The 24547-nt window shown below is 50.6% G+C and overlaps 11 protein-coding genes across 11 annotated transcripts; 4 read left to right on the top strand and 7 right to left on the bottom strand.

Moving 5' to 3' along the window:
* Window positions 1-795: 795 nt before the first annotated feature.
* VTP21DRAFT_6350 (uncharacterized protein) lies at window positions 796-2704 on the bottom strand (the record flags this gene model as incomplete). Its single annotated transcript, XM_069396971.1, has 6 exons — window positions 796-1504; window positions 1573-1763; window positions 1850-2224; window positions 2304-2401; window positions 2466-2544; window positions 2627-2704. 6 exons carry the CDS (start codon window positions 2702-2704, stop codon window positions 796-798), a joined length of 1530 nt encoding a protein of 509 aa, XP_069247235.1.
* Window positions 2705-3599: 895 nt separating this feature from the next.
* On the top strand, window positions 3600-4913 carry VTP21DRAFT_6349 (uncharacterized protein; the record flags this gene model as incomplete). Its single annotated transcript, XM_069396969.1, has 1 exon — window positions 3600-4913. The coding sequence occupies one exon, from the start codon at window positions 3600-3602 to the stop codon at window positions 4911-4913; it is 1314 nt and encodes a 437-aa protein (XP_069247234.1).
* A 993-nt stretch (window positions 4914-5906) lies between these two features.
* Window positions 5907-6900, bottom strand: VTP21DRAFT_6348 (uncharacterized protein; the record flags this gene model as incomplete). Its single annotated transcript, XM_069396968.1, has 5 exons — window positions 5907-6130; window positions 6244-6437; window positions 6513-6522; window positions 6601-6747; window positions 6846-6900. 5 exons carry the CDS (start codon window positions 6898-6900, stop codon window positions 5907-5909), a joined length of 630 nt encoding a protein of 209 aa, XP_069247233.1.
* A 1054-nt stretch (window positions 6901-7954) lies between these two features.
* Window positions 7955-13482, bottom strand: VTP21DRAFT_6347 (uncharacterized protein; the record flags this gene model as incomplete). Its single annotated transcript, XM_069396967.1, has 5 exons — window positions 7955-9568; window positions 9635-12739; window positions 12811-12996; window positions 13063-13131; window positions 13201-13482. 5 exons carry the CDS (start codon window positions 13480-13482, stop codon window positions 7955-7957), a joined length of 5256 nt encoding a protein of 1751 aa, XP_069247232.1.
* A 298-nt stretch (window positions 13483-13780) lies between these two features.
* On the top strand, window positions 13781-15245 carry VTP21DRAFT_6346 (uncharacterized protein; the record flags this gene model as incomplete). Its single annotated transcript, XM_069396966.1, has 3 exons — window positions 13781-14498; window positions 14560-14722; window positions 14816-15245. The coding sequence occupies 3 exons, from the start codon at window positions 13781-13783 to the stop codon at window positions 15243-15245; spliced, it is 1311 nt and encodes a 436-aa protein (XP_069247231.1).
* Window positions 15246-15510: 265 nt separating this feature from the next.
* On the top strand, window positions 15511-16772 carry VTP21DRAFT_6345 (uncharacterized protein; the record flags this gene model as incomplete). The annotated part of the gene is made up of 6 exons (XM_069396965.1): window positions 15511-15621; window positions 15683-15776; window positions 15844-15944; window positions 16030-16358; window positions 16423-16528; window positions 16593-16772. 6 exons carry the CDS (start codon window positions 15511-15513, stop codon window positions 16770-16772), a joined length of 921 nt encoding a protein of 306 aa, XP_069247230.1.
* Window positions 16773-16966: 194 nt separating this feature from the next.
* Window positions 16967-17314, bottom strand: VTP21DRAFT_6344 (uncharacterized protein; the record flags this gene model as incomplete). Its single annotated transcript, XM_069396964.1, has 1 exon — window positions 16967-17314. One exon carries the CDS (start codon window positions 17312-17314, stop codon window positions 16967-16969), a length of 348 nt encoding a protein of 115 aa, XP_069247229.1.
* A 376-nt stretch (window positions 17315-17690) lies between these two features.
* Window positions 17691-19389, bottom strand: VTP21DRAFT_6343 (uncharacterized protein; the record flags this gene model as incomplete). The annotated part of the gene is made up of 4 exons (XM_069396963.1): window positions 17691-18181; window positions 18249-18362; window positions 18432-19177; window positions 19241-19389. The coding sequence occupies 4 exons, from the start codon at window positions 19387-19389 to the stop codon at window positions 17691-17693; spliced, it is 1500 nt and encodes a 499-aa protein (XP_069247228.1).
* A 268-nt stretch (window positions 19390-19657) lies between these two features.
* Window positions 19658-19993, top strand: VTP21DRAFT_6342 (uncharacterized protein; the record flags this gene model as incomplete). The annotated part of the gene is made up of 1 exon (XM_069396962.1): window positions 19658-19993. The coding sequence occupies one exon, from the start codon at window positions 19658-19660 to the stop codon at window positions 19991-19993; it is 336 nt and encodes a 111-aa protein (XP_069247227.1).
* Window positions 19994-20208: 215 nt separating this feature from the next.
* VTP21DRAFT_6341 (uncharacterized protein) lies at window positions 20209-21854 on the bottom strand (the record flags this gene model as incomplete). The annotated part of the gene is made up of 3 exons (XM_069396961.1): window positions 20209-21353; window positions 21423-21493; window positions 21556-21854. The coding sequence occupies 3 exons, from the start codon at window positions 21852-21854 to the stop codon at window positions 20209-20211; spliced, it is 1515 nt and encodes a 504-aa protein (XP_069247226.1).
* A 440-nt stretch (window positions 21855-22294) lies between these two features.
* Window positions 22295-24363, bottom strand: VTP21DRAFT_6340 (uncharacterized protein; the record flags this gene model as incomplete). Its single annotated transcript, XM_069396960.1, has 4 exons — window positions 22295-22449; window positions 22545-22923; window positions 23024-23179; window positions 23239-24363. 4 exons carry the CDS (start codon window positions 24361-24363, stop codon window positions 22295-22297), a joined length of 1815 nt encoding a protein of 604 aa, XP_069247225.1.
* Between the last annotated feature and the right edge of the window lie 184 nt (window positions 24364-24547).

Here is a 24547-nt window from a genome sequence, read left to right as displayed (position 1 = left end):
AAAAAAAAAAAAATGTGATTGGCTAATTTTTTTTCCCTAACCCTTAGTTGGTGGGTTCGATTTCCGTAGGCGACACCCGTCCATAAGAGTTAGCCGGGTTTTTCCCAGGACTCAACCCCTATCAATAGTATAGCTATAAGTAACATTAAGCAGCTACAAAAATAGGCAGCAAAATCCCTTAGGAAAAATCCAACTACAAAAATGGGAGGTCAGGGGCAGTGCCTGGGTGATTTTGACGAAGGAGTCTACCCTTGCATTCCCTTCAGATAAAAATTCATAAAGTGGATAAAAAAATACATCCCAAAGGAGAAAAAAAAAAGCCAGTTGATTTCCCTGTCTTATACCTTGTTAGAAGAACAGCTATCCATAAAAATCTTCCTTTCTTTTATTGTTTTTTATTTTTCAAAAAATAAAGATTGGCTTGTTAACATAATGGTTGCACAAATAAAGAGACTTTCTAATTACACCAGCTTCATGTTGAGTAAAACATCCAAGAGTATGCTAATCCAACTCTTATACACATTACAATATTGGGTCAGACCATTACAAATTTATTCATATCAACAAGGACGCAAGAAAATAAGAATGGAAGAGGGCGAACGATTAAAAAAAAAAAACAGGTGAAAAGTAAAATGAAAAACAAATGAAATATTTTCAAAACAATTGTACAAAATAAAATTAGTTTTTCTTCTTGAATCTGTAGCGATACTAAATGAGAGAAAGGTGAGGAGATGGGTGCGAATACATCAGGGAACATCGAGAAGCCACGTACTGGGTGCTCTATAAGTAACTATATCACATGCGTTTTGCTAACTGGTCGCTCTCATCTCCGCCTCGCCCCTTTGAGAGCACCTCTTCGTCGGAATCCTCCTCTCCGATTCCAAACACCCCCTCGCTTTCTCCGTTATTTTCTACTTTATGATACCCTAACCTCCCACGTCCACCGACGCCTTCCAGGCCAACCACCTCTTCTGCTGCGGGATCCGAACCCCCAACCAGTCCTTCCTCCTCCACCCGCTGCTCCTCTTCCTCCAACTCCGTCTGCACAGCAAGGGATGGGCGCCAGAGGAATACAATTACCAATAATACACCGAAATAGAGCACATTCATCCAACCATCCATAAGGAACCACCGCCATTTCCAATGGGCTGCTGACCAGGCAAGCGGATCTGCTGCACGAGCGATAAAGTTGACCAGATTTACTAGGAACATGAAGAAGATCAGCCAGACGCTAACCAAAAGGACCAGGTGCAAGCGCCGGTACATGCGGACCTTGCGCTTTTGATGGCGTAGCTCTAGAACCCCGATTGTGGTTTTGATGGATTGCAGTGTCCAAGTGTAGAACGCCGTTAGGGTGATTGCAAGAGGAAGGATGACAAGAAGCGCGAGGATGGTGGCAGAATCAGGGGTCATTAACGTGGTTCCGATCTCATACAGGACCCCAAACAAGAAGTGGGCATAGGCAAGACTAGCGCATCTCTTCATAGTGATCCCCAGTGAAGGCCTGTTTGACATAGAAAAAGATGTATTAATCACGACCCTCCTCCAAAGATATGAGGTAACTCTTCATACTTTGCAACACTATATCCCATAGAGACGATTAAGAGCATGAAGAAAGATAAACTGTTTTTGGCCGCATTCAATACTACTGAGAGGGAGAGAAGGATCCATGAAGGTCTCCCGAATATATTGTAATCGTTCCAGTATGCCCAAGTAAATGCGTGCTGTATCATAGCCATGAAAATCACGATCGAGACATAATTCTACAGAATACATGTGCAGCAGAGGATATTGGAAAAATTAGGTGAATAATATGAAGCAGAATAAGAAAAAATTTCCAAATATATACCTGTACAGGAAGTATATTTCGCCAGTACCTGAATGATAGCAAGAGCCAGAATGCACCAATCGCAATTAGGGCGATAGTTTGTATTCGGAAGTAGACCAGTTTTGGGTAATCGCTAGCAGGGAGTTCGCCGTATGGCTGTTGCCAGCGCACGGAAGCGCGGTAATTAGCTGATCCACTGACCAAGGATATAACCGCACAATAGTAAGAGGTAGTGGAGACGGAGTATTCGAGTTGGCGATCGGTACTACCGGATGTAAGATTGAACGCGTGCGTAATAATGGCATTGTTATACCCAGGTGATATGATATAACTACCTCGCATGGATGAGTTACAGTAGCCCCGAGCTAGCGCTTCCTCATCACAAACATAGTAAGGCTACATAAAAAAAAATGTTTAGGTAATGAATCCCAAAAATCTCGCAACCATGAGCCTCTACAGTAAATGATTTCATTACAATAGATGAATTATCGGGTTTGTATCCCAGCTTATCGAAATCGGTCCAATCGTATATCACAACAGCGAGTTCACCAGTCGAATCATCGTCAAATGTCACTATAACAAGGAATTCATAAGAAATAACAGGCCGAGCTATACTCAATTCTCTGTAGGCTCCTACACGTAATGCTAGAGTTTCTTCCACCCGATGCGTCTGCCCACACGCCTGAGCATTTCTGGGGATATAAATCATTGATGGTCTTGAAATGGGTAGTTGAAAAAATAAGTATCGGATCTCGTCCGCCATCTAATGCGATCTCATTCTCAACAACCGGTACTTACAATGACCGCTGTTTCTGCATAGACCATGCATGTCAACCAGCATGCACAGTATATCCAGAACAATATTCCCCTTCTCATCGTTGCCCGATCAGTTTATCAGGATGATGAAAATTCCGTGGCTTTACTAAGACGTGAATAGTTGGCCCATAGTTCTTGGGCAATCCGTGGGGTGGCTGCGCCAACCAAGAGAATGGAGGCTGAGCGGGGATGAAAACTTTTCCGATGACGCTGCGGTGGGATTCTGATTCTCCTTGATAAATCGGTGAACCCTTTTTTTGAAATAAAGGGTCCACTCATTTTCCCTCAATATATCGCATTTCCAGCCTTTTTTTTCTTTTTTTAAAAATCGCATCCTCATTATTCATCTGCCAAGCAAGAAAATTATTTTATTTTTGGAGAGATGGAGTCGGTTCTTAACGAATGTTTTGCCCAGCCAGTACATATCCGCAGCAATATTCGCTCGAATTTCATCTCATTATTAAGCTGGGGGGATTTGTTCTGTTTTATCTTGGTCAAATGATCCTCGTCGTCGAAAATCATTCGTCGCAATAAGCCAAGAAATAAAAACGGTTTTAAAAGTTTATTGCAAAGGGTCTTAACACCGAAGTACCTCGGCCCCTAATTGATATTGGAGAATGACAATTATCGATTGGGAATCGAGGATCATACCAGCTCGGGGAAACACTGTGCTTTGACAAGTGTCTCTCCCAGAGATAGAAAGGTGATAATCTATAAATTGGCCATACTCGCCATTGATTTCGTCTCTTTTTTTTTCTCTCTCTTCTCTAATAACCTATCTCCTCCCCGCCCTGCTCTACGATATATCCGTCGCTCTCAAGCCTACCACACCAACCTCCTCTCCTCTCGGTACGTCGAAGGCTGTTGCTGCCCCCTTGCTCTGCACCTCCTGCTCATCTCCAATCGAACCCCTATAGTCTCTACTTAGAAGAAGCGCCGTCTTTCTCTGCCGACGATGTCTCTTGCCGGGCCAATCACCATCAACACTCACCTAACTCCCGCCAAACGCCATTTCGCCGAGGCTTTGTCCCCTTCCTTCATTCCAGAGGATACATCTGCTTTCCCCCCGGTTCTTCCACTCTCGGTTCAAGACGCCCTCCGCCTTCAGCTTCGAGCCACCGATGATGCCGACGCTGGAGATGCCTTCTTTGTTGCCGACTTGGGTGAAGTGTTGCGCCAGGATCGCAAGTGGAAGCAGCTGCTTCCTCGCATTGAGCCCTTCTATGCGGTCAAGTGCAACCCGGATCCGGCCGTACTGAGGCTAATGGCCGCGCTTGGAAACGGCTTTGATTGCGCCAGTAAAGGCGAAATCGAGCAAGTCTTGGAGATGGGAGTTCCCGCCTCGCGCATCATCTACGCCAACCCCTGCAAGCAGGTCTCTTTCCTCCGCTATGCCCGGGAGCAGGGGATCGGGATGATGACGTTTGATAATGCAGACGAGTTGCGCAAGGTTGCGGCGCATTATCCCGACGTGGAACTGGTGATCCGCGTGCTGGCCGACGACTCGAAATCGGTGTGCCAACTTGGCACGAAATTTGGGGCGCCCGCGGAGAAGTCTCGGGAGCTTCTGGAACTTGCCAAGGAGCTGGGGCTGCGAGTCGTGGGCGTGAGCTTCCACGTGGGAAGCGGCTGCTTTGATGAGGGCGCCTTTGCAGACGCTGTCCAGAGAGCTCGCAGAGTTTTTACCGAAGCCGAGCAATGTGGCTTCCAGTGCTCGCTGCTCGATGTGGGGGGTGGATTCCCCGGCGCCAACGTTCGAGACGGAATCACATTTGAGCGGGTGGCAGCCGTGCTGCGCGACGCCATCCAGGATATCCCCCACTCGGTTAGAATCATTGGCGAGCCGGGGAGGTACTACGTCGCTTCCGCTTTCACCCTTGCGACCCAGGTCATAGCCCGCCGCCAGACCTCCGACCAAGACATGTATTATATTAATGACGGGGTTTACGGGAGCTTCAACTGCATCATATTCGATCACCAAAAGGTGCAGCCCAGCGTGCTGCAGCGGAGCGGCGAGTTCGCCCTCAACAGAAGCCAGGGCGATCCGGACGACGAACAGGGCCAGAGGGGGTCGGAAAAGAAGTGCAGTGTGTGGGGCCCCACCTGCGACTCCATCGATTGTGTGATGCGCGATGCAAACCTCCCCACGATGGACGTCGGCGACTGGCTTGCATGGGAGAACATGGGTGCTTATACCAGTTGTGCCGCGTCAACTTTCAACGGCTTCCGAAAGACACGCGTTGTATACACCGCGCTCGAATGGGCCTAATTTCGGCCGTGCGCTCCTTCTCTTCTTTAATGCTGTGTAGACTCTCATACAGTTTTTTTTTTTTTCCTGTACAGAATACTCATCGGTTTGTTGGCTGTTTCGAATATCACACCTCGAATACTCTTTTATTGTTCTTTTACTTTCCAATGGGCCTGCTATCTGGTTCTCTTTTGTATAGTCTGAAGAGTGATAATAAATCCTAAATTGCAAGACATTCCCTTTTTTGGAATCCGCCAAGTGCAAAGCAACTTGGGGGGGGGGCAGACGGTACTCGAAGAGAGATCTCTTCCCACAAAGTACAGCCATCGTGGCCGAAAGATTGAGCCCCGCCCATTAATCAGTCGCAATCTCCGCAAGAAAGCCACAGATACTCGGCCGTGGATAGCATAGCCGACAGGACTCCATACTCAGACATGGCAGGGATGGATTCTCGTACGTCATGACTGGACAGTGACACTTGTTCTGGTGTCGGAATTGCGCAGCGGGGAGGATTTCTTTTCACATCGAGCTGCTAAGCCGAGCGATTAAAACTCCTCCGGTAAAGCAGGGGGAGGATTTACAAGCTTGGAGGTGATTTAGGGGCAGGATGCAACCCCGCCTAGCAAATGAAATAGATTGAAAAATGAATATATTAAACTGTAAAACTATAATAAAAAATTTAAGATTAATAAGTCAGAAGTCAATAAGAATAGGAAAAAAACAAAATTTGAGAAATACGCACACAGAAAATATAAAGGAAATAGGAGAAACAATCGAAACATGATTAGCTAGTGTGGGGGGGGGGGGGGAGAAGAAGGGCTAGGTGAAATGAAGGGGGTAATATCAAATAGTGGGGAAAAAAGGGGGGGAAGATGAAAAGCGGAATCTAAAGCATTGTTAACGCTTATCTTTTAATATCTCGAGGGAAACGTGGAAAAATATACCAGCTGATGATTAGGTTTTCTTTTCAATATCTATAACTTATATTTATATAAATATAAATATAAATGTTCCTCACATCACCACGCAGCAGCACTTGCTCCCGCCACCATATTCCTCGTCCATCTGGAATCTGTCCGGGCCGCCATTTTCGCCGCGTCGCGCACCAGGAGCCATCTCCTTATTGTATTTGCGGATCTCACGCACGAGCTCATAGAACGATTCCTCCACGTTGACTCTCTCCTTTGCAGATGACTCAAGGAAGGGGCACTGGAATGATCGCGCCAGTTCTTTGCCCTCTAATGGAATCAGAGAGATAGGTTGGAATTAGATGAGGTTGCCGATTAATGCATCTCAATGGATTGAAGGGAAGGAGAAAGATAAAAATAAATACAAATAAATTCTCATTTACCTTGGTACGACACTTGCCGCTCATGAACTAGATCGCTTTTATTCCCAACAACGCACATGGGGAAGTAATCCTTATCTTTGACACGCAAAATTTGCTGATGGAACATGGAGATCTCCTCGAAAGATGAGCGTGAAGTGATTGCGTACACTAGCAAAAAGCCTTCACCTGTACGCATGTATTGTTCACGCATCGCACTGCCAAGATGAGAATGTTAGTCATAGGGATCACGATTTAACAGGTGAATTCTAGACATTCTTTTCGGGGCTTACCTGTATTCCTCTGTCCGACGAGTAAACAAGCAAAATAGGAAATGCATAAATTAATCGAACATTCACACAGGCAAAAACCGGAACCAACCTTGTCCTGCGGTGTCTAGCACGTCCAAAAGCGCCACCTCTTCGTCGATAATGCACTGTTTGCGATAGGAGTCTTCAATGGTGGGATCATATTCATCGACGAAGTGGCTTTGAATGAACTGGATGGTAAGAGCAGATTTACCGACACCTGTTCAGATCAATGCCATGAGTCGAGCGGATAAGAATAAAAGAGCAGCCGTTAGTGGTCAAATCTCTATTGGTGAAGGATTGGAAATGGACACATACCACCACCGCCCACGACTACCAGCTTATACTCGCGTAGAAATTGAGCCTTGGACATTATCGGGTAGTGGAGTCAGAAGATAATCGAAAATGCAAAAAAAAAAAAAAAAAAATAAATAAACAGATGAACTCTCTTCAGATTGATATTTTTCGGAGAGAGAAGAAGGCAGAAAAAAAGTGTATTAAGCGGAGAAGGAAAAAAAAACAAACGATTGAATGCTAGAAATTAAAAGGGCGAGTTCAACGAGCGTACAAATCTCCCCCAATTTATACGTGACTTCATGACCGAGCTGGAGAAAGACCCAATCTATTATGGAAAGCTCGGAGGAGGAATCCTCCCAAATGGCTCCCTATCGTACGATTTGGCGCTCTAGGACGATAGGAGCCCAGTGTCAAGTCCAGACGAGCAGCTGCTAGCCTAAGTGGCCTCACAGGCAGCTAGCCCGAAGCTAGCTCTAGCTCACAAGCAAACGAGAAGAGCTTGAAGGTGATTTGACACCCCCACCACGGATTTACATTTCAGTTTTTCCGCTTCTAGCTCCCCAGCACTACTCAGAGTAGAGTGTATATTTCGATGAAAGCCACCCGCTGAGCCATCCACAAGGCCCTAACAAAACAGCGCCTCCAGCAGCTCACCTTCTCAGTGGCTCTCCAATAAGCACCCGAAACCAGCTATGCCGAATTCACAGTGGTAGCTTTGAGGGAATCCCGCCAATATGTCAGAGCCGGCCGAAAGGGGTTTAGCACATATGCGCAAAGGGGCAAACAGGTCAAAATAGCGAGAATGAAATCCACATCCTCGTTTCATTTGGAGCTATAGATTCACTTTAGCTCATTTATGGGGCTAGTCGTTCACTTCGCATAAAAAAAGACAAATGCTATGCTTTACAATGGAAAAATGGCAAAAAAAAAAATCCAAAAACATTCGAGACACCCTATATTGTTGAGATGGGGTAAGGCAGACCTAGGCCATACATATGAACGGCAGTGAGATGTACAAACCAGAATAAAATAAAATAGAAGCATCAGAAACTCAATATGGGGGTTAGGAAAATGCCAGGTCGAAGAACGGATGGGGAAAATCATGTTTGGATATGTAACTGGAGTGGTGCTCAATCATTCAACACCATGTCCTCCACCAATATGTCTGGCATAGATGGAACCCCTCCTCGCTCCTTCCAGCTGCGCACGGCCGGCTTTTCCGCCAACCGGTCCAAGCTCTCTTCCCAAAACTTCCTCATCCTCTCCTTGTCCTCGCACAGCTCCTGCAAGCAGCGCCTGTAGTACTCTGGATTGTTTGCAATATTCACTACAGACGTGGTGTTCCCAAGCGCGGGGGCTGAGCCACTGTTAAAGCCACCGGATGGAAAGCTGCCCTGCCCGGGTACACTGGGGTTGGAGATCGCAGTTGGAGGCGCGTTAGAGGGGGCAGACGGGGCCAAGGTCGATAGACGTGACAAAAAGAGGTGATTTTGTATCCAGAGATATTCGCACGGTCTTCGTATCTGCACTAGACCTACGCCGGATCGATGCACATATTGCGTGTAGAGGTATTTGGTGCGTTGGTACGAGTAGGTCCGGTTCAGTTCAACGTGCTTGAACCAATCCGGTTGGTCCAGATCCTTCTTTTCAGCCAGAGGGGTGCCCGGGGCCAGCTTGGACGAGGTGGGTTCCGTGAAGGGGTAGCGCGATTCGGACTCTCTATCCAAGAGAAAATCATGACGGCGCAGAAGCTCGCACTCCCAGAACAGCCAAGGCAAATTGATCTCAACCCCAAGCCTCCGCTTCACCTCCTCTTGGCTGGGCGGCGGCACGCTGATGTGAATGGGTATGGGGGATGCGAAGGGGTTGTCGTTGAAGCCCTGGTCGGACGCGTCATAGGGTGCTTGCTCGACCGGCGCCTCGACAAGTCGAAGGCCTAAGCGCTCCATTTGGTGTTGCCAGAAGCGAATCAGCTCGTCGATCAGGCGAGTGGTCGTGCCCAACCAGGTGAAGTGCAGGTGATAGCAGTTGCGCACGCTTAGGATGGTGGGGTAGTGCACGGTGATGATTTCTTTGCGGTCGCTTTTGCGCGAAGGATCCACGCTTGCGTCAAAGCTATTGCTCATCTTGAGCTGGATCCTGATGGTGTTCTGCGCCGGCTCACTAAAGCCGCCCGGGCTGCTCACGCTTGGGCTGGAGAGATGCCGCTGGATGGAGAGCCGGGCCTTCTGCAATCCTCTCTCCTTTTCACCCCCCCCGCTCGCCGCGGTCGAGACCTCCATGATCGAGTGGGACACCAGCGTCTGCCTTGCGCTGGCGCCGTCGGGTTTTGCGTAGGGCGGTTTCACCCGATAGAAATAGAATCCATCCAGAAAGCCATGTCGTCGTCGCGAGTGCTCGATGAGGCCTCGGCGCAATAGCTGCGCGCCAAACCTGGTAGCCTCGACCCGCGTGTCGATATCCGAAAATTCGCGTAGGATCCAGTCGACGAGGTCACTGCCGACAAAGACCTGCCGATGCTCGCGCAAGCCCCATCGGCGATCCGAAATAATGACCCCATTCTGGAGGGCGTGCATGATCTTGTCCACCCTTGTGTCGGTGGTGAGCGGGGAGGCGGCATGGGGAAATGGGTGGGGCCCGACATGGACTAAAGACGAGTTGGTTTCGGCAATATTCAGCAGCTCCTGCGTCACATAGGCCGCGGGTGTCATGGTGGTAAACACGATGCGAAGCTGGGTATTCGGCTAAATGGAGAGAGTTCAGCAAATGGCCCAACCTTTAAGTCACTCTCTAAGTGAGCGTGCGCCTACCTTCTCTCGCTTTCCATTAAGCTTGCGGTCTTCGTCCTGGGTTCCGAGCTTGGCCTTTCGGAAGAGCTCTAAAAACTTCAGATAGCACTCCACTCGCATCTCCTCCTCCGAATACACCTCTCCCCCGGAGCCCATGGCGCCACCGGCGCCCGTGGCGGGAGAGCCCGCGGGTATCTCCGTCGGTATCACAAGGAACCTGATCCGCCAATACCGCTGGGGCGCCGTGATCTGCTCAACCCTATAGCCGCAGATCCACAGGTCAAGCGCATTCCAATCGAATCGCTGTAAATCCCCGGGGAAGAATTTGACAAATCGCGGGTGGAATTTATCGTGCCCCTTGGGCCATACTGCGCACGCGTATCGAATTTCCGCGGTAGCGTCGTACGCTAAGTTGCGTATATAGCGTTTCACTTCGATGCTCTGGTCGGCGTAGTCGGTTCGAAGCTCGTGCACGTGATGCCCGAGCGTCAGCGTATAGGAGGCTTGTGCGGGGAAGAGACTCGTCGCCCCATCGTCCCGACTACCTCTTCGCTCAGTACTTTTGGTTTTCTCCATGGCTACGCTTGCCACAAAGCGCCTTGAGAGGGGGGACGCTTGGAAAGCATTGGATCTCTTGAAAAGTCTTCCAAATTGCCCGGAGGCGCCTGCTCCACTAGGGGAGGACACCAGCTGAAACCCTTGCGCTAGACGCTGCCCTACAAGCTCGTCCAAAAGATACTGCAGCTGCTTCTGCGAGTCGTGGGCCCGTTCGCTCAACTGCTCCTCCCCCGGAGAAATCGTGTAAGTATAGGCCATAAAGCTGTTGCTTCCAAGCTGCTCTTTTGTCGGGCAGTGATCGGTGGTCAGCGGAAGGCACGCAGGGGTACAGAGGGAGGTCCAATGAATCTCCTCGTTTAGTTCCATCGGTGGAGGCGTGCGGTACACATGGCTCCATCGTCCAAGGTCGCGACACTTATGGCGCACCGAGTTCGAGGGATTGCATGGGTTAAGATACGTCTGCTTTGCAGGTTGCCAATGGCTTGGCGAATAGCGCGTATACCGGCGCATTTGCTCGGAAGAGCGAGAATATAAATCCCCCCCACCGCCATTCGAAGGGGAGATCCGCTGGTGAAGTGGACGCCGAGCTCCTACGCGACTCTGTGGTCGCCCAATATTGATGGGCTGGACTTTGGCAAGCAAGAAGAGCGCAGGCTCATCCTCTGCTAGAATTTCCGCCTCAACCGGGCCTTGCTGATGGTTTTGTTGTAGTAGTTGTAGTGGATGTGCTGCGTTTGGATTGTGGTGTGACTGTGGCTGGTAGTTCGTCTTCTGCTGGTAAGGCTGCTGTGGTCCCTGGTGCGCGATGGCAAGCTCTTGAGCGGCTGAATAGCCGTCCACCTCCGGCGGCGTCGTGTTTTTCGTGCTCCGCATCCCCAGAGCCGCCGTCGTGGATATATTCGAGGACTGTCGATCCAGCATAGGCCGAGCTCCACTCCCTCCTACACCGTTTTCAGAAGAGCCTTCTGGCCATGGGCGGTACACATCCACAGGCCCCTTCCACTCGTCCTCGCCTATGCCTCTAGGAGAGGCGGTCATTTGTGGATAGACGGGTCTCGGGCCGGGTGCACCACCGGCGGTATTTTGTCCCCCATTTGAGATGATCGAGTTGTCTCGCAATGCTGCAGATAATTGTCGTTCTCGTTCGACCGTTCGATTGGGGTTGATGCTCGTCATCATAAGCGATGGGGCCCTCACCGCCAAGTTTTTCACGTTCACTTCCGTGGTCGCATCTTGTACCGCCACCACCAAATTATCGTTTAAACTCACTTGACTGCTCTGGACGCTAAGCGTGGTGCTTCCCCCGTCTGCTAAAGTGCTCTCGGCATTTTGCTTCTCGTCCCCGACCTTAAACTCCTCAGTATTCGCGGTTGCTATTGGCACGTCCACTGAGGACGTAGTAAGAGGTGTCGCGGCGGGGGGCAGGACGGGTCCCGATGCCGACGGGGCAACCGGCGACAGGATGTTTTCCTTGTTGGGGCAAAAAATCTCCTCGTCGTAGGCCTCTAAATTTTCCGCGACAATATCCATCCACGGTATCGATATTCCAGCAATCTCATGCTCCATAATGCCCATCATTTGAACCTCGTACATCTTACACTGGGCCTCGAAGCGCGCCCTAGGGGCGGCAAGCGTTTGAGTTTGGCCGTTGAAGAAATTACACTGGATCCAATGCGGAACCATGAAGACCTCCGTGGCCTTCACATTGAGATCGTCATCGGAGAAGAGTGGGTCCGGGCGAAGTTGGTCGGATTGGGCGTCGGATTTATCAAGGGGATCCGCCGTGGAGCTGGAGGAGGAGGCCGCGGCCGTGGCTGGGCAATGGGTCGCCGATTTTTGGGTTCGACTCGATGGCGCTGAGTAAAACACCAGGAGGGGGGCCGTGTGTAGTGGGACTTTGGAAAGGCAGACCAGATCCAGGGACACACCGTTTTCGTTCATCCTTGTTGTGGCTAGCTGCAGCATTTTCTTGTCCACCAGAAACTTGCCCGACCCGGGCGTGACGATCAGAATCGACAGCCCCGTGCGCATCAGGTCACGGTCGATGTAATGCTTAATGAACGGATTCAATGCCATGTGCACCGCCTCGAGAATATTGCCTTCGAAGGCACGCGAGATCATCCCATCAAGCACAGCTACGCCGTCGCCCTCGTTGCGCAGTAGAACACGGTGTTGGAATTTAAGGAATTCCTCCTTTAGAGTTACAATAATCGAATTCCAGTCGTGGCGGTTCTCATTCTCAACCACCACCTCATAGAAATCCTTGTACGCTCGTCCCGACCGCGGGTCCCGAAGGATGCATTCGTCCGCAATTGCAGAGAGTGCGACCGGGTCCTTGTCATAGTAAACCCGGGCGAACAAAATGATGGTGACGGAATGGTTGGTGGCGTGTTCTTTCCATCGCGTGAACAGCTGAGGTAGAAATCCATACACGCACTTCTCGAAGCGCAGCTCGCCGTCTTCGTCAAACTCCCACATTTCTCGCGACATTTGTATGAAGAGAATGTATTTCGCGGATTTGGACCGAAACACGATCCGCGTGTTGGCCGTTATGTAGCCGCTCGCCACCTAGGAAACAAAAAGAGCACAGCTAAATTAGATCTAGTCGGAACTCAGCGCGGGCCCTAGCAAATACTAACGGATTCCCCATTAATGTAGATTTCCTTCACCAGAATATGGAAGCAATCCCACGAATACAGCTTCTGTTCTACGTAAACGCAGGACCCTTCGAGGCTCTTCCTAAGACGCCACATGTCGTTCCGGCCAAGAAACGCGTCTCGGAACACGAGTTCGACATGCTCCGCCTCTACTGAGGAGTTCGACACCTACATAGATCAAATCGCTTATATAACAAGAAATCCGTGTGAAACCAGATCGGATGAAGTACGAACCGTTTGAAGGAACACGTCTTGGTTGTGCTGTAAGTTAAATACCTTCGCGACATTAATATTAATGGATATCTGGAGGCAAACAATGAAGCTGTAAGTACAATTCACATCCCGGACGAGCATCGATGTTTTTTATACTACTTGTATTTGCGGTTTCTTTGTGAGCATTTCACGGTCAATCTCGCCTTTCAATATTAATCTTTGGTCTCTTTCCTCCACCCCGATCGGAATAATTTCCAGGAGTTGATCCTCCCGCCATGCAGGAAGGTGATCTGGATTAACTATAAGTTGGTGAGCTGAAACGCGGTCATCGTGGATGGAGAGTGTAAATACGCGGCGCTCGTCTGTTGAGTAAGGAAGCACTGAATGGTAAGGATGAATGTGACCATTGGAGGAGGAGGAAGGGCGTCGTTGCGGTCTCATCGGAAAATGGTATTGTTAGAGCAGAGTATACTTAAATTGAAATTCTCATGATGATATAGGATATATTGAAATATTATATGGTATAGGACGGTATCAATCTTGATAATTAATTAAAACTAGTGAGCAGTTTTTTTTTCACACCGAAGCTAATAGGGTATCGCGGCGGCAAATATGTCTTGATTTTCCTGGACTATCGTCGATTTAAGATCTCCCTTCAGCGTGTGGCTTATTCGTTTTAATTATATATTTTCATTGAATAAAAATAGACATTCCATCCAGCTCATAATAGTGCATTAAGATGATAGGCAATCATGCAGGTCCATCGCGGACATCGTGGCATCATTACTTCATTTACCTCGTCATCTTAGGACTCCTCTATCATTTTGTGCGCACATTCGATAAACCCTCCTTCAATAACCTGCCATCAACCCCCCATTCCACATCCGTCCGAATTCCGTCCCCAATACCGCCATTGCCCGCCCAGGTCAATGAGCGTAAGGATGCCTGGATCCGCCAGTCCAAGTGGATCAACGATAACTATTCACAGCAAGAGGCAGCAGCTGTCGCGGTAGCTCGTGATGTCGCCGATCGAATGTTTGCTAAATTCCAAATTGAAGGGATCCCAGGCAGTCCAATTACGACCCGTGAGGAGGCCGAGCGCGTGAGAAATATCGTCAACTGCTACACCCGCGGAGCTTGGATCTACGATAATACCCCAAGGAAACTAATCAAACATTTTCAAGATCCGATATTTGGCAAATGCGAGAAACGATACAGAAAACAGCTCAATGAAAATTCGAGCAGCGAATGGCAGATGTACGATGCGGCGAAGTACATTTGGCACACCAATGACACATGCCCGCTGATGCCTGTGGATAGAGAACATTGGTGTAAAATGCTAAACGGAAGACATACTCTTATTGTGGGCGATGAGCTGCAGTATCAGCTGCACGATCTATTGCTGGATACATTCCGGGATGGCCCTACCGTCTGCTATGGAACGCTCAGCTGCAAAGGTGGATGTTCTTGCCCGGATCTAACTGCCCCAAACAAATGTGCTTACTCTATCCTCCTTAGATCATACCCTGTGTCCCGCGACAAGCCTTTACAAAGACGCTCGAATTCGCTATGTGCGCAACGATATTCTTTCCAATGGGCGGAAAAATCCACGGCTCGAGGGAGGCCACCCGAGCGTCGAGATAGTTGAGCAGCCCTGGATCGCTAACTCCGTTATCAAATAGTGAGTATCCTGACACCCTACCTCCTTTTTTTTCCAGATATAAAGGCTCTTCGTGCTGCTCGGTGATATTTAACGCTACCCTATTATCAATAGTTACGGCGTAGTTATTATGAACCGTGGTGCACACTATGTTCCCGACGAAGACTATCGGAAGACGTTGGCCGAGTCGCTTGCGGATGTCCGCAAAAATTACCCCAATAAGCTGCTCATCTTCCGGAGCACTTATCCCGGACACCTGGACTGTGACAGCGCCACTGCTCCCTACGCACAGCCGCTGACGGCTGCAGATTTGCAGGATGCCCCATACCATTGGCAGGACTTTGCACGGCAGAATGCGATAGCTAGAGAGCTCGTGGAGAAAGCGGGCGGAATCTTCTTAGATGTTACTCATATGATGAGCATGCGACCGGATGGGCATGTGGGCGGGAAAGATTGCTGGCGCTATTGCATTCCTGGGCCCATGGATGTATGGTCTGTTTTATTGTACAATATCTTCCGACTAGTGGAAGGGGCGCCGAATTAGAGTGCGAACCGGATTGGATAACAAAAAAGTATATACACTAGTTTGATATAATGTTTTGTTTTTTTTTCTCCCTCTCTCTGTTTTGAAATATAATGGTAATTATTTTGTTGTGCATTTTCCAACGCAATATGTGTGGACCCATTACTTCGATTTTCACATTGGATCTCTCGTCTTATGAGCGTGTATCCAACTTGAGATAGCCAAGCTATATTTTTCATTTAATTAAGTTCGCTCGAAATTCCAGAAAAAAGCACTAATATCCGTTATGACATCCTCTAGTACTGATTCCCTACCCCATTCCAGTCTCAAAATTCACTGCACAAGCACATTTCTGTCCAATCTTCTCTACGATTGCTCAAACTCTTCTGGAGATTGCGTAAATCTATTCTGGATCGTAGGATGGCTCGAGCTCAAATATTAACATGGGCTTATTATAGGAGGGATTCATTACGGGGTCGTTTTTAAAGCAGAAGCAGCAGCATGTAGACGATTTTTCGGATACGGTGCGAGTGACCCATGAAATCCACCTTAGTCAGTATCTTATTTTCTAGCGTGCTAGGCTGGCGATTAGAATTCTGACTCATATTTCCGACGTTAGTGCTGAAGGGAAGCTTTATGCTCCCCCTGGAAATCCCAAAGTTCTACGATGCAGTTGGGAACGTGAACCATGAAATGGTGAAGAGCCTAGTTCCTGAAACCGTGAGTGTTGCTATATTTTCTGTCTTTGACCCCCCATCAATTCCTCATTATACGCCCATTAATTTGCTCTTTCTCAATGTAATAGGATTTTATTGTAGGATACGTGAAATTCAGAAGACAAACCGAATTGCGCCCAACACTACGGGAGGAGCGCATTGCGCGCCAGCTGGCCGCGCGTTTTGGGAGAAAGTGTTTTGTTTTCATGCTGTGTCAAGGAAATGCCACCCCCACAAGAGCAACCCATCGCTACGCATACGGATTTTGGCGCGTTCCAAGAGAGGATAGTAGAGGACGTGTGAGAGGCGAGGAGGAGGAAAGGTTCGAAAAGGTGGACGTTAAGGTCGAGAATATGAAGGAAAATTCACAGGAGCAGTATGCAGAGTTTATGCCAAGACTAGCCTTCGAGGATGCAAAGTAGGTTTCGTTGTTTTCCTTCCAGCCCGGGAGACCCAGTACTCTAACAAAGTTAATATGGCAGGTCTTCGACCGCTAAAATGGTAAGGAATGCACTAGACGCGCTGGACGAGCGATTCATCGTGAAGCAGTATGAGACCATGCTACATAAGATGTTCATGGGATTAAAGGTAGGTCGGGTCTGTTTTCCACCCAACCCCACGCGTTCTCTTGAATTCTCCCCTCCCAACGTAGCATACCTCGGACCAAATGTCCAAAAGTGAGCAAGAGCTCTATGAGCTTCGGAAAATGGTACGTGACTTAGCGCTACAGGTCTCCGGCGCCCCCTCAAATAGACTCCCGCTAGACATGCCGTCGATAAAAGGAGAGAATGGGCGAGCGGATTCGAATAAAGAGGAGGTGAGCCTATTGTAAATTATCGTCTACTCCATTGATCCCGGCCAGTTATACCCCCGGGGAAGAGTTGTGTTTGTATCCACTGGAGCATTCCTGGTATCAGTGTCAAAGCGTTTATTTGCATAAAGCATCATTAAAGATCAGTTATAATTACATTCAATTAAAAAGAAGAAAACCCAAATTAATGCCGGGATGCACGGTGAGAAATCCTCTCACCTCCTTCGCCCACCTCTAGCTCCGCCGTGTCTCTGCCCGCCGCCCTGTGCATCGCGCAGGAGCTGCTGCACCACTCTCTCTCTCAGCCATCCTTTGTCATGGGGCACATACGCCTTTTGCTTCGAATCGTAGACCAGAGCGGCAAGCTCCTTGAACCTTTCCAGGTATCCTGTGAGCTCTTCAGCGCTGTACTGAATGTGCGAGAGATTGGGGTTTTGCTCTGTGAGATGCTGCTCATAAAGGTCAATCAAGTGTTCGATGGAGGCGCCGACCGTCTCAAACTCGGCCCAGGTGCGCGATTGCACACTCCCAGTTCTTTGAAGTAGAAGAATGGTGTGTGTCATTTTATACCCGAGTGAAATGGATCTAGATGAGTGGTTTGAAACTCGGTCGTTTTCCAATTTTAAAGGGACCAGCCAAAAACACGACACGTTTAAGCAGTGTGACTTCAATTGTCCAAGCCACGGGTTGAACCTAGAAGGGGGCCGCGCCCCATCGGAAGATCTCTCCTGCATAGTGAATGCGACCTTTTATCGAGTGAAAATTACAATATCAAGCAAAGTGGGTAGCGTAACATTAGAAAGTAAAGCAAGATATAAAATTGGAGGACGGGGGCGTCAATACATAGGAGAATACATAGTAGTATAAATAAATAATTCACGGAAGAGTGGCGCCTCAATTCGTAGACAAGGGGGGTGGGGGTGGGGTGGGGTATGGCGCTCATGCTTGGGTTTGGTTTTGGGCCTGAGGCACGGCGCCGACACCTTCCTCGGCAATCACATAGGCCCAAGCGGCAAGCACGCGCGCGGATTCCTCCACATCGGTGCGGTTGAGCGCCTCGGGAGTATCCGCATCGGTGTGATGATAGTAGAAGTAGCTGTTGTACTCCAGGGGCTGATCCGGCCGAACGTTTCGCTTGAGCGCGTCATAGCTCATCCAGGCAGCGCAGGGCACACCGTTATCGCACAAATTCTCAATATCCGCTGCTGCCCCGCCAGAAATCACCTCGGTGCCATCCCGCTGGCCAAGATATTTCGAGGAGAGCTCCTGGAGTTTCTCGAGGGGGCCCGTTTCGTTCTTGGTCACCTTATACGAGAGGCCGAAGGGCCGGAATACGCCCTCGTCTGATTCGATGGCAAAGACATGCTTGGAGAGGGTGTTATCCTTTTTGCGAGCAGCTAGATAGGCGTCGGATCCGGATCCGCCTTGCTCTAGAAGTTGAGAGAAGGGTTTAGCATCCTTGGAAATAGGGCTCTGGAGAAAGTGGTGGCAAACTACCTTCGTCCATCCAGAACACTGTACGAATGGTACGCTTGGGAGGACGCGGGAGCTTGGAAATAAGTCGGACGGCCTCCCACCCAATGAAGGCCCCGGCGCCGTCATCCATGGCACCTTGGGGTTGCAGGGATGGAGAGGGTTATTACTTTGTTTGAAAAGGGGCGAGAGAGAAGTACTCCTTACCTGCGCCCACGTCCCACGAGTCGATGTGTCCGCCCAGAATCACCACCTCATCTGGCAGCTCGCGGCCCTTAATCTCCACCAGAATGTTTCTACTCTGCTTAGGCTGCCTCTCATTTTCCAGCAGAAGCTTCACCACGGGCTGCTTGAACTCGTTGGCATAGGGCGAGGTTGAGTTTGCGGCGTTCTTCCAACGAGTGTACATACGATCGAGGAACTCGGCCGTCTCGATGGTGACCGCGGCAGCTGGAACGCCCTCTCCGCCGGAAGTTCCGGTGTGAAGGGTGTTGAGAGAGAACGGGGTGACGGATCTGATGAGCATGGCCTTGGAGCCCTTGAGTTCGCCGAGGACACGTCCGCGGCGGCGGAAACGCACCGTTTCACCGTAGGTTGTGAAGGGCACATTCCAGAGCACAATGGAGTCCTTGACCTCGGTGGCGTTGAACTCCTCTTCATTATGGACCACCACCACTGGGGCTGTGAATCCCTCCTTTGGCGTGGTTGTGGTGTTGCCGAGACCAATCACTGGCAGCTTGAGATCGCCACCGCGGGTGTTTTGCTGCGACACCAGCGAGAGCGACTCTTGCCCACGCTTCCAATACGTGACCGACACGGGCTCGCTGATCACGGTCAGGTTGTCTGTCTTTGCCACCGTCTCAATGTACTGCAACGCGCGTTCCAGCGATTCCGATCCGGTGATGCGATGGCCGAACAGATCGGTCAGTTCGGTAAGGCGAGGCCAAACCAGCCTAGCAGGCGCAAAAAAAGTGAGCCATCAAAGACGTCGGCATGCCGATGCATCCAAAACTTACAGTGGGGTCTCTTTGTTCAGCAGAGTGTTCACAGCATCTTGGACGGCAGCGGTCACGTCTCCCTCTCCGTCACGCTTGATTCTGAACCGCGAGAGATCCACCGCGGACACGGCGCCCAGCAAGCAGGCAAGGTAGAAGAGACGCGCCATTAGGAGAACTGAATTAAATTAATTAATACAGAATAAGGTGAAACCTCGCCATAAAAATTGGGGGGAGAGGGACTTTTATATTGCGAAAAGGGATTGCCTATTGCGGAGATATCACGATTTGAGTTGCTGAGCGGCCAACCGCGCCGCGAAAGGATTAATTGAGCCGATTCATCGCTGGTACCACCTAGGCCTGGCCTTTTGCATGATCACCGGATTGCGCGGTTCTGGATGAATCTTGCTCACTCGCCTCCGGCCATGATGAGAAATTATGATTGGGGATGACGACACGCCTTCACGGCCGCCCGGCCGATTATTAATGCCCATGCCGAATAAAGCAGAAACCTCCTCGAATTGCTCCACGCGGTGGGATAGGGCGTGGGGAAAGCAGTGCACCGCCCAGCATTACACCGCGAACCCTAAGCTGCACGCGAGCCATTTGATACGGTGCTCGTCATGCAGCCTCGGAGAGTTCGCTTTGCTCATGTGCCCGGAAACCCATCTCTCTCTCCCCAAACCCTATTCATGGTTCATGGCCGAGCACAGAGGCAGTGCCAAGTTTAAAGTGAAAATTGCCTGTTTGGTGGACGAGGAGGAGGGAACATGACTGGGGCAAATCAGCAGAGGCTCCTCATGATGACGTGGACAGAGCAAATAGAGCATGTTAAGCTTGGAAATAGAGAGACGGAAATAAAAGAAGAACAAGGTGGGAAAACACACATTCAGCGTAAAATAAAAACAGACAATTAGATGGCTTGGTTTGCAATGTGAAATAGATATAAGGCTGGGAGCGCATGGAGTACCGTAGCCTCTGCTCCCCCCCTACCATCTCCAAAGGTCGTAGACTCCGATGGCGGCCTCGCGTTCCGCCTTGCGTCGGGCCAGCTGTGCCACATGCTGCACGCCGTCTTCGGCCGAATCCAGGAACATCCCCAGGCTGGGCAGCACGCGCTTGCCGTCGACCTTGACGCACCACTGCTCGTCGCCCTCGGGACAGGCCGAGCGCTCGTCGTCGGATTCCAGGCCGTAGAGGATGAAGTCCAGGATGGTGTCCTCGTACTCCTCCATGTCCCACAGGTGGATGATGTTGTTGGACTCGCCGCCGTTGGTGGCGTTGCGGATCTTCTCCACGGCCGACTGATACGTGCCCCGCGGATCCCCGTACACCTCGATGGCATCCAGCAGCGTGGGGATGAGGAGGGCCGGGTTGTCGGGCTTCTTCCACTTGCCGTTCGACTCCGCCGTCTTCAGGGCCATCGGCAGTACGAAGTCGATCGCCTTCTGGACGCCCGCGCCCTTCTTGTTGCGCTCGTGCCACACGTCCACCCCAAGCCGGGCCCCCAGCTTGGCAAGGGCAGTCAGGGCCTCGAGGTTGAACATGAGGTAATGCAGCGGCAGGGTCCGCGCCAGCTCCTCGGGCTGCGAGCCGTCCGACTCAAACTGGGTCTGGAACGGCCCGGACAGATAGCTGTTGATGGCGGCGCGAGCTTTGGCCGCATTTCCCGCGTAGTGCCAGTATGCCGCGCGCTGTGCGAAGCAGAAGGTCGCGTGGTTGTTCTTCTTGCCGCACTCCGCGCGCCCAAATTTGCTGGTCTCTAGCCACGACGCGTAGCGCTGGAACCACGTCTTCAGCTTCTTGTCCAGCTCCGGGGTGAACGCGTCGGAGCCCTTGAGCAGGGGGACCGCCGTGGAGAACAGCACCAAATAGCGCGTGTCAATGATCCCCTCCTCGCGCCCAATCCACGCCTTCTCGCTGGGAGGGCCGCGGATCACCTGGGCATAGGTCAGGTTGGGCTCCATGTACGTGTCCTCCTGCAGGAAGAAGGTGTCGACGAGAAGCGCAAACTGCCGCGCATACTCCTCCTTATCGTACAGCTTGTATGCGACGGCAAGATTGGTGGAGTCGGAGATGAACTGGTACATGGTCGAGCCGGCCGTAAGCTTCTTTGCATCGGGATTGACTTGCCCTACATTGGATCATAGATGGGATTTGGGCTCAATTCCCTCCATGGGTGGACAATGAGATCGCCACTTACCATCTCGCTGCTTGAAGGGGCACTGAGTTTCGGGATTGGTTACATTTTTCACCTTTTTACAATCGGGCCACCTATGAGTGCCGAGTGAAGGTCAATGCCGCGCTGCAGTGTGTTAGCAAACCCATCTACATACCAATAGGGGGCGAAGCTGTAGTAGTAATGCTTGTCTCCATTCGGTGGCAAACGCTCCGTTTTCGTGATCGTGTATTTCCGATTGTTCTTCATGATTTTCTCGAGGCCTTTCTCGAATGCCTTTAGCGCAGGGACCACGGCCGGATCCGGCTTCTTGAGCGTGCCCTTGAGATGCTCCAGAGCGGTGGCATTGATGATGTCCACGAAGAGGCCCGTGATGGCCAGCGAGTTTTTTTCTTGACTAGCGGCGAAGCATGGAGCGGCTAAGGAGAGAAGCGGTAGAAGGAAGGGTATACGCATGATATAGTATAGAGATGCGGATGGGCGTAGGGAAGGGGTAAATGGGTAGGGAGAGGGGGAGGGGGAGGGTGCAGGGGCGAAAGGATGGGGATGAGGGGATGGAATCAGGGAGGGAGGGTGGCGACTCGTTTAAGAACCCGGCTTCACGGCGAACAAAGACGCTATTAGCTCTCACCCCATGCACAAATATAAATATGAGTAGAAAAAAGCTTGTTTGGCCGCTATATTACATGATTGCTGTAGCCCACGTAGCACAGCAGCTCCATCTTTAAACTTCAGGCCGGTCCCTTAATATATCGCGGCCAATCACCAATCAGGACAAGAGATCAGGAGCCATCCTGCATAGGCAAGGAACCAACATAGGGAGGATCTTTACGTAATTTATTATAGGGTGGTGGGGGGAGAAATAAGAACAAACACGAAAAGCATCTCGTAATTATTTACAAAAATAGCGTTCTTCTCTTGGAATTCCCACTGCTCGAATTGCTTAACGGCTCGACATTGTTTGCCGCCATCGCAACCGCCGACACCTCCATCAAAGCCTGTTCTACATCGGCGAAATCAGGATGGTCCAGCGGCGTGTGCTTTTTCAAATCTAACCGCGACCGAGGTCATATGGAGGGTGCAAACAGAAAGTACCGCCTCAGCTCAACCGTCATTCAAGAGGGAACACACAAAGATCGCGCTTACCTCTCAACAGGAGACAGTACCGAGTGATCCGCTGCACGGGCATGATGAGCAGGTCGCCCAGCTCCAGCCGGTTGGCCTCCTGCCTAGACTGCTGCATGAATCTCCTATAGACTAATCGCTTGTTCACACGCTTTAGGACTCGCTGAGCTTCGGGGTGGTGCAAGGCGTATCTTATGTAAGCGTCGAAATCAACGCGAAGGAAATAGGCACCGATACAGGATTGGTCGCTCCAGGTGGAGCGCAGCTGCCGCAGTTGGGTGGCAAACTGGGTGGATGTGGTGATGATATCTTCTAGGTGTGCAAAGAGGGTATTGAGGTCGCGAGAGCTGACAAGGGGGTTATCCGTGTCGATGGATTGAAAGAGAGGCTCCATAAACACCTGCGGAGAACAGCGAGAGAGGGGGGGAAGGGGGTAAGAAAATCGATGAAATGAGAAAATGGCCAAAGCAAAAATAAATAAACAAAACAAGGTGGGTTACCGTGCGGATGGAGAGGAGGTGCGAGAGAAAGGACTCCTCCGTCGTCACAATCTCCTGCGCGATAAACTTCCGGATTTGCATGCACTTGATATGATCGGGAATGGTGGCTAGGGATGGCAATGGGGACGAAAAGCTTCGCTCTCGATTATTCCTCATCTGGCGCATAATAAAGAGGTTAGGCTCTCGCCACAAAGAAGGAAGATTACCCTACCCACATTTTCATTTCTAATCTCCTCGCCAATTCTCCCCGCCACCACCGCGTCCACCGCCGCCCTTCTCCTTGAAAACTCCTCTTGGGTTATCCGCCCGTTGTTCAGCGAGACATACCGGCCAACCTCACGGGCGGAGGACCAGTCCAGAGACCCACTCTGCACCACATCCACGCTCGAGCAGGACCGATGGATGCCTCTTTTCTGGTGGGGATCGGAGGGAGTGGGTGGAGATGACGTCAAAACGCCAGCGCTGGCGTCTCTCCCCGGCGCTTCGGAGACGTGGTCGGAAAGTTGAAAACATGCTGGTTCTTCATGAAATTGACGCGCCTCAACCATAAATGGAGCATTGGGGGGCTTCAACTCCCTCTCCACAAAAGCCCCCCTCGTCCTCTCATCCCCCGATTCCTCGCTGTCCGTGGCTCGGTGGTGGGCAAGATCGATGCTACTCATGTTCTTAAACCACCGCAATAGTCCCCTTCCAGTCGCGGACGACTTCGTCGAGCTTGCTATAGACGGGGCACGCGAATGACGCGGCGGTTCAGACAAGGGGAGTTTGGGGGATTTCAGGGAGATCGGAAGCTGATTTCGAAAAATGTTCATGCTCAAGCTCCGAATTCTTGCACGTCTTGGCTCGCCTATGATGGAGGGAGTGGGAGGAAGTTCCATTAGGGGGATGGGCAATGACGGTGGAGGCTGAAGCGTGATTTCGGAGGTGGAGGAAGAGAGTTTCTCGTGCAAAAGTCGCGTTGCCCATTCTTTGGTTGAATCTTCCGCGGTCGTCTCGGAAGATTCCCTCTGGACATTGATAGAGAGAAGGGAGGGGGACGTTGCTGGGGGTGGAGGTGGGGTTGCAACGGATGAAGGCGTCGAGGACGTGGTATTGGAAATAGGGGTTGCTGTCATGGAATGGGGATTGGATTGAGTTGAGGTGCTACCAGAACAATGAGAATTGGAAGGAGCGATGATCCCTGAGTTGACTTTCTCGTATCCAGGGGAATGGATGGGTTGCCCATCACCGCCAATGAAAGTGAGCAGCAGCCGGAAATACTGGCTCTCCTGCTGGGAGAACCCACTCGGGGACTCGGCGGTAAAACCGCGATTGGGGGTGTCCAACTTCTGGGAGTGCATGGCGGCGGCCGTCGGAGTAATGGATTCAGAAGAACCAGGGGAGGCTCAACATCTCACGGGCAAAATGGGCAGGAGAATCTACAGGAAAATAAGAAATTACAAACAAAGAGAATGGATGATAAAGGGAAAAGAAAAAAAAAAAATAGATAAAGGAAACACCGCTCAAAGCCCTCGCATCAAAATT

The sequence above is a fragment of the Calcarisporiella thermophila genome (assembly GCF_041956535.1).
Source record: "Calcarisporiella thermophila strain CBS 279.70 unplaced genomic scaffold VTP21scaffold_26, whole genome shotgun sequence".
NCBI classification, from domain to species: domain Eukaryota; kingdom Fungi; phylum Calcarisporiellomycota; class Calcarisporiellomycetes; order Calcarisporiellales; family Calcarisporiellaceae; genus Calcarisporiella; species Calcarisporiella thermophila.
This window is presented reverse-complemented; position numbering and strand designations above follow the sequence as displayed.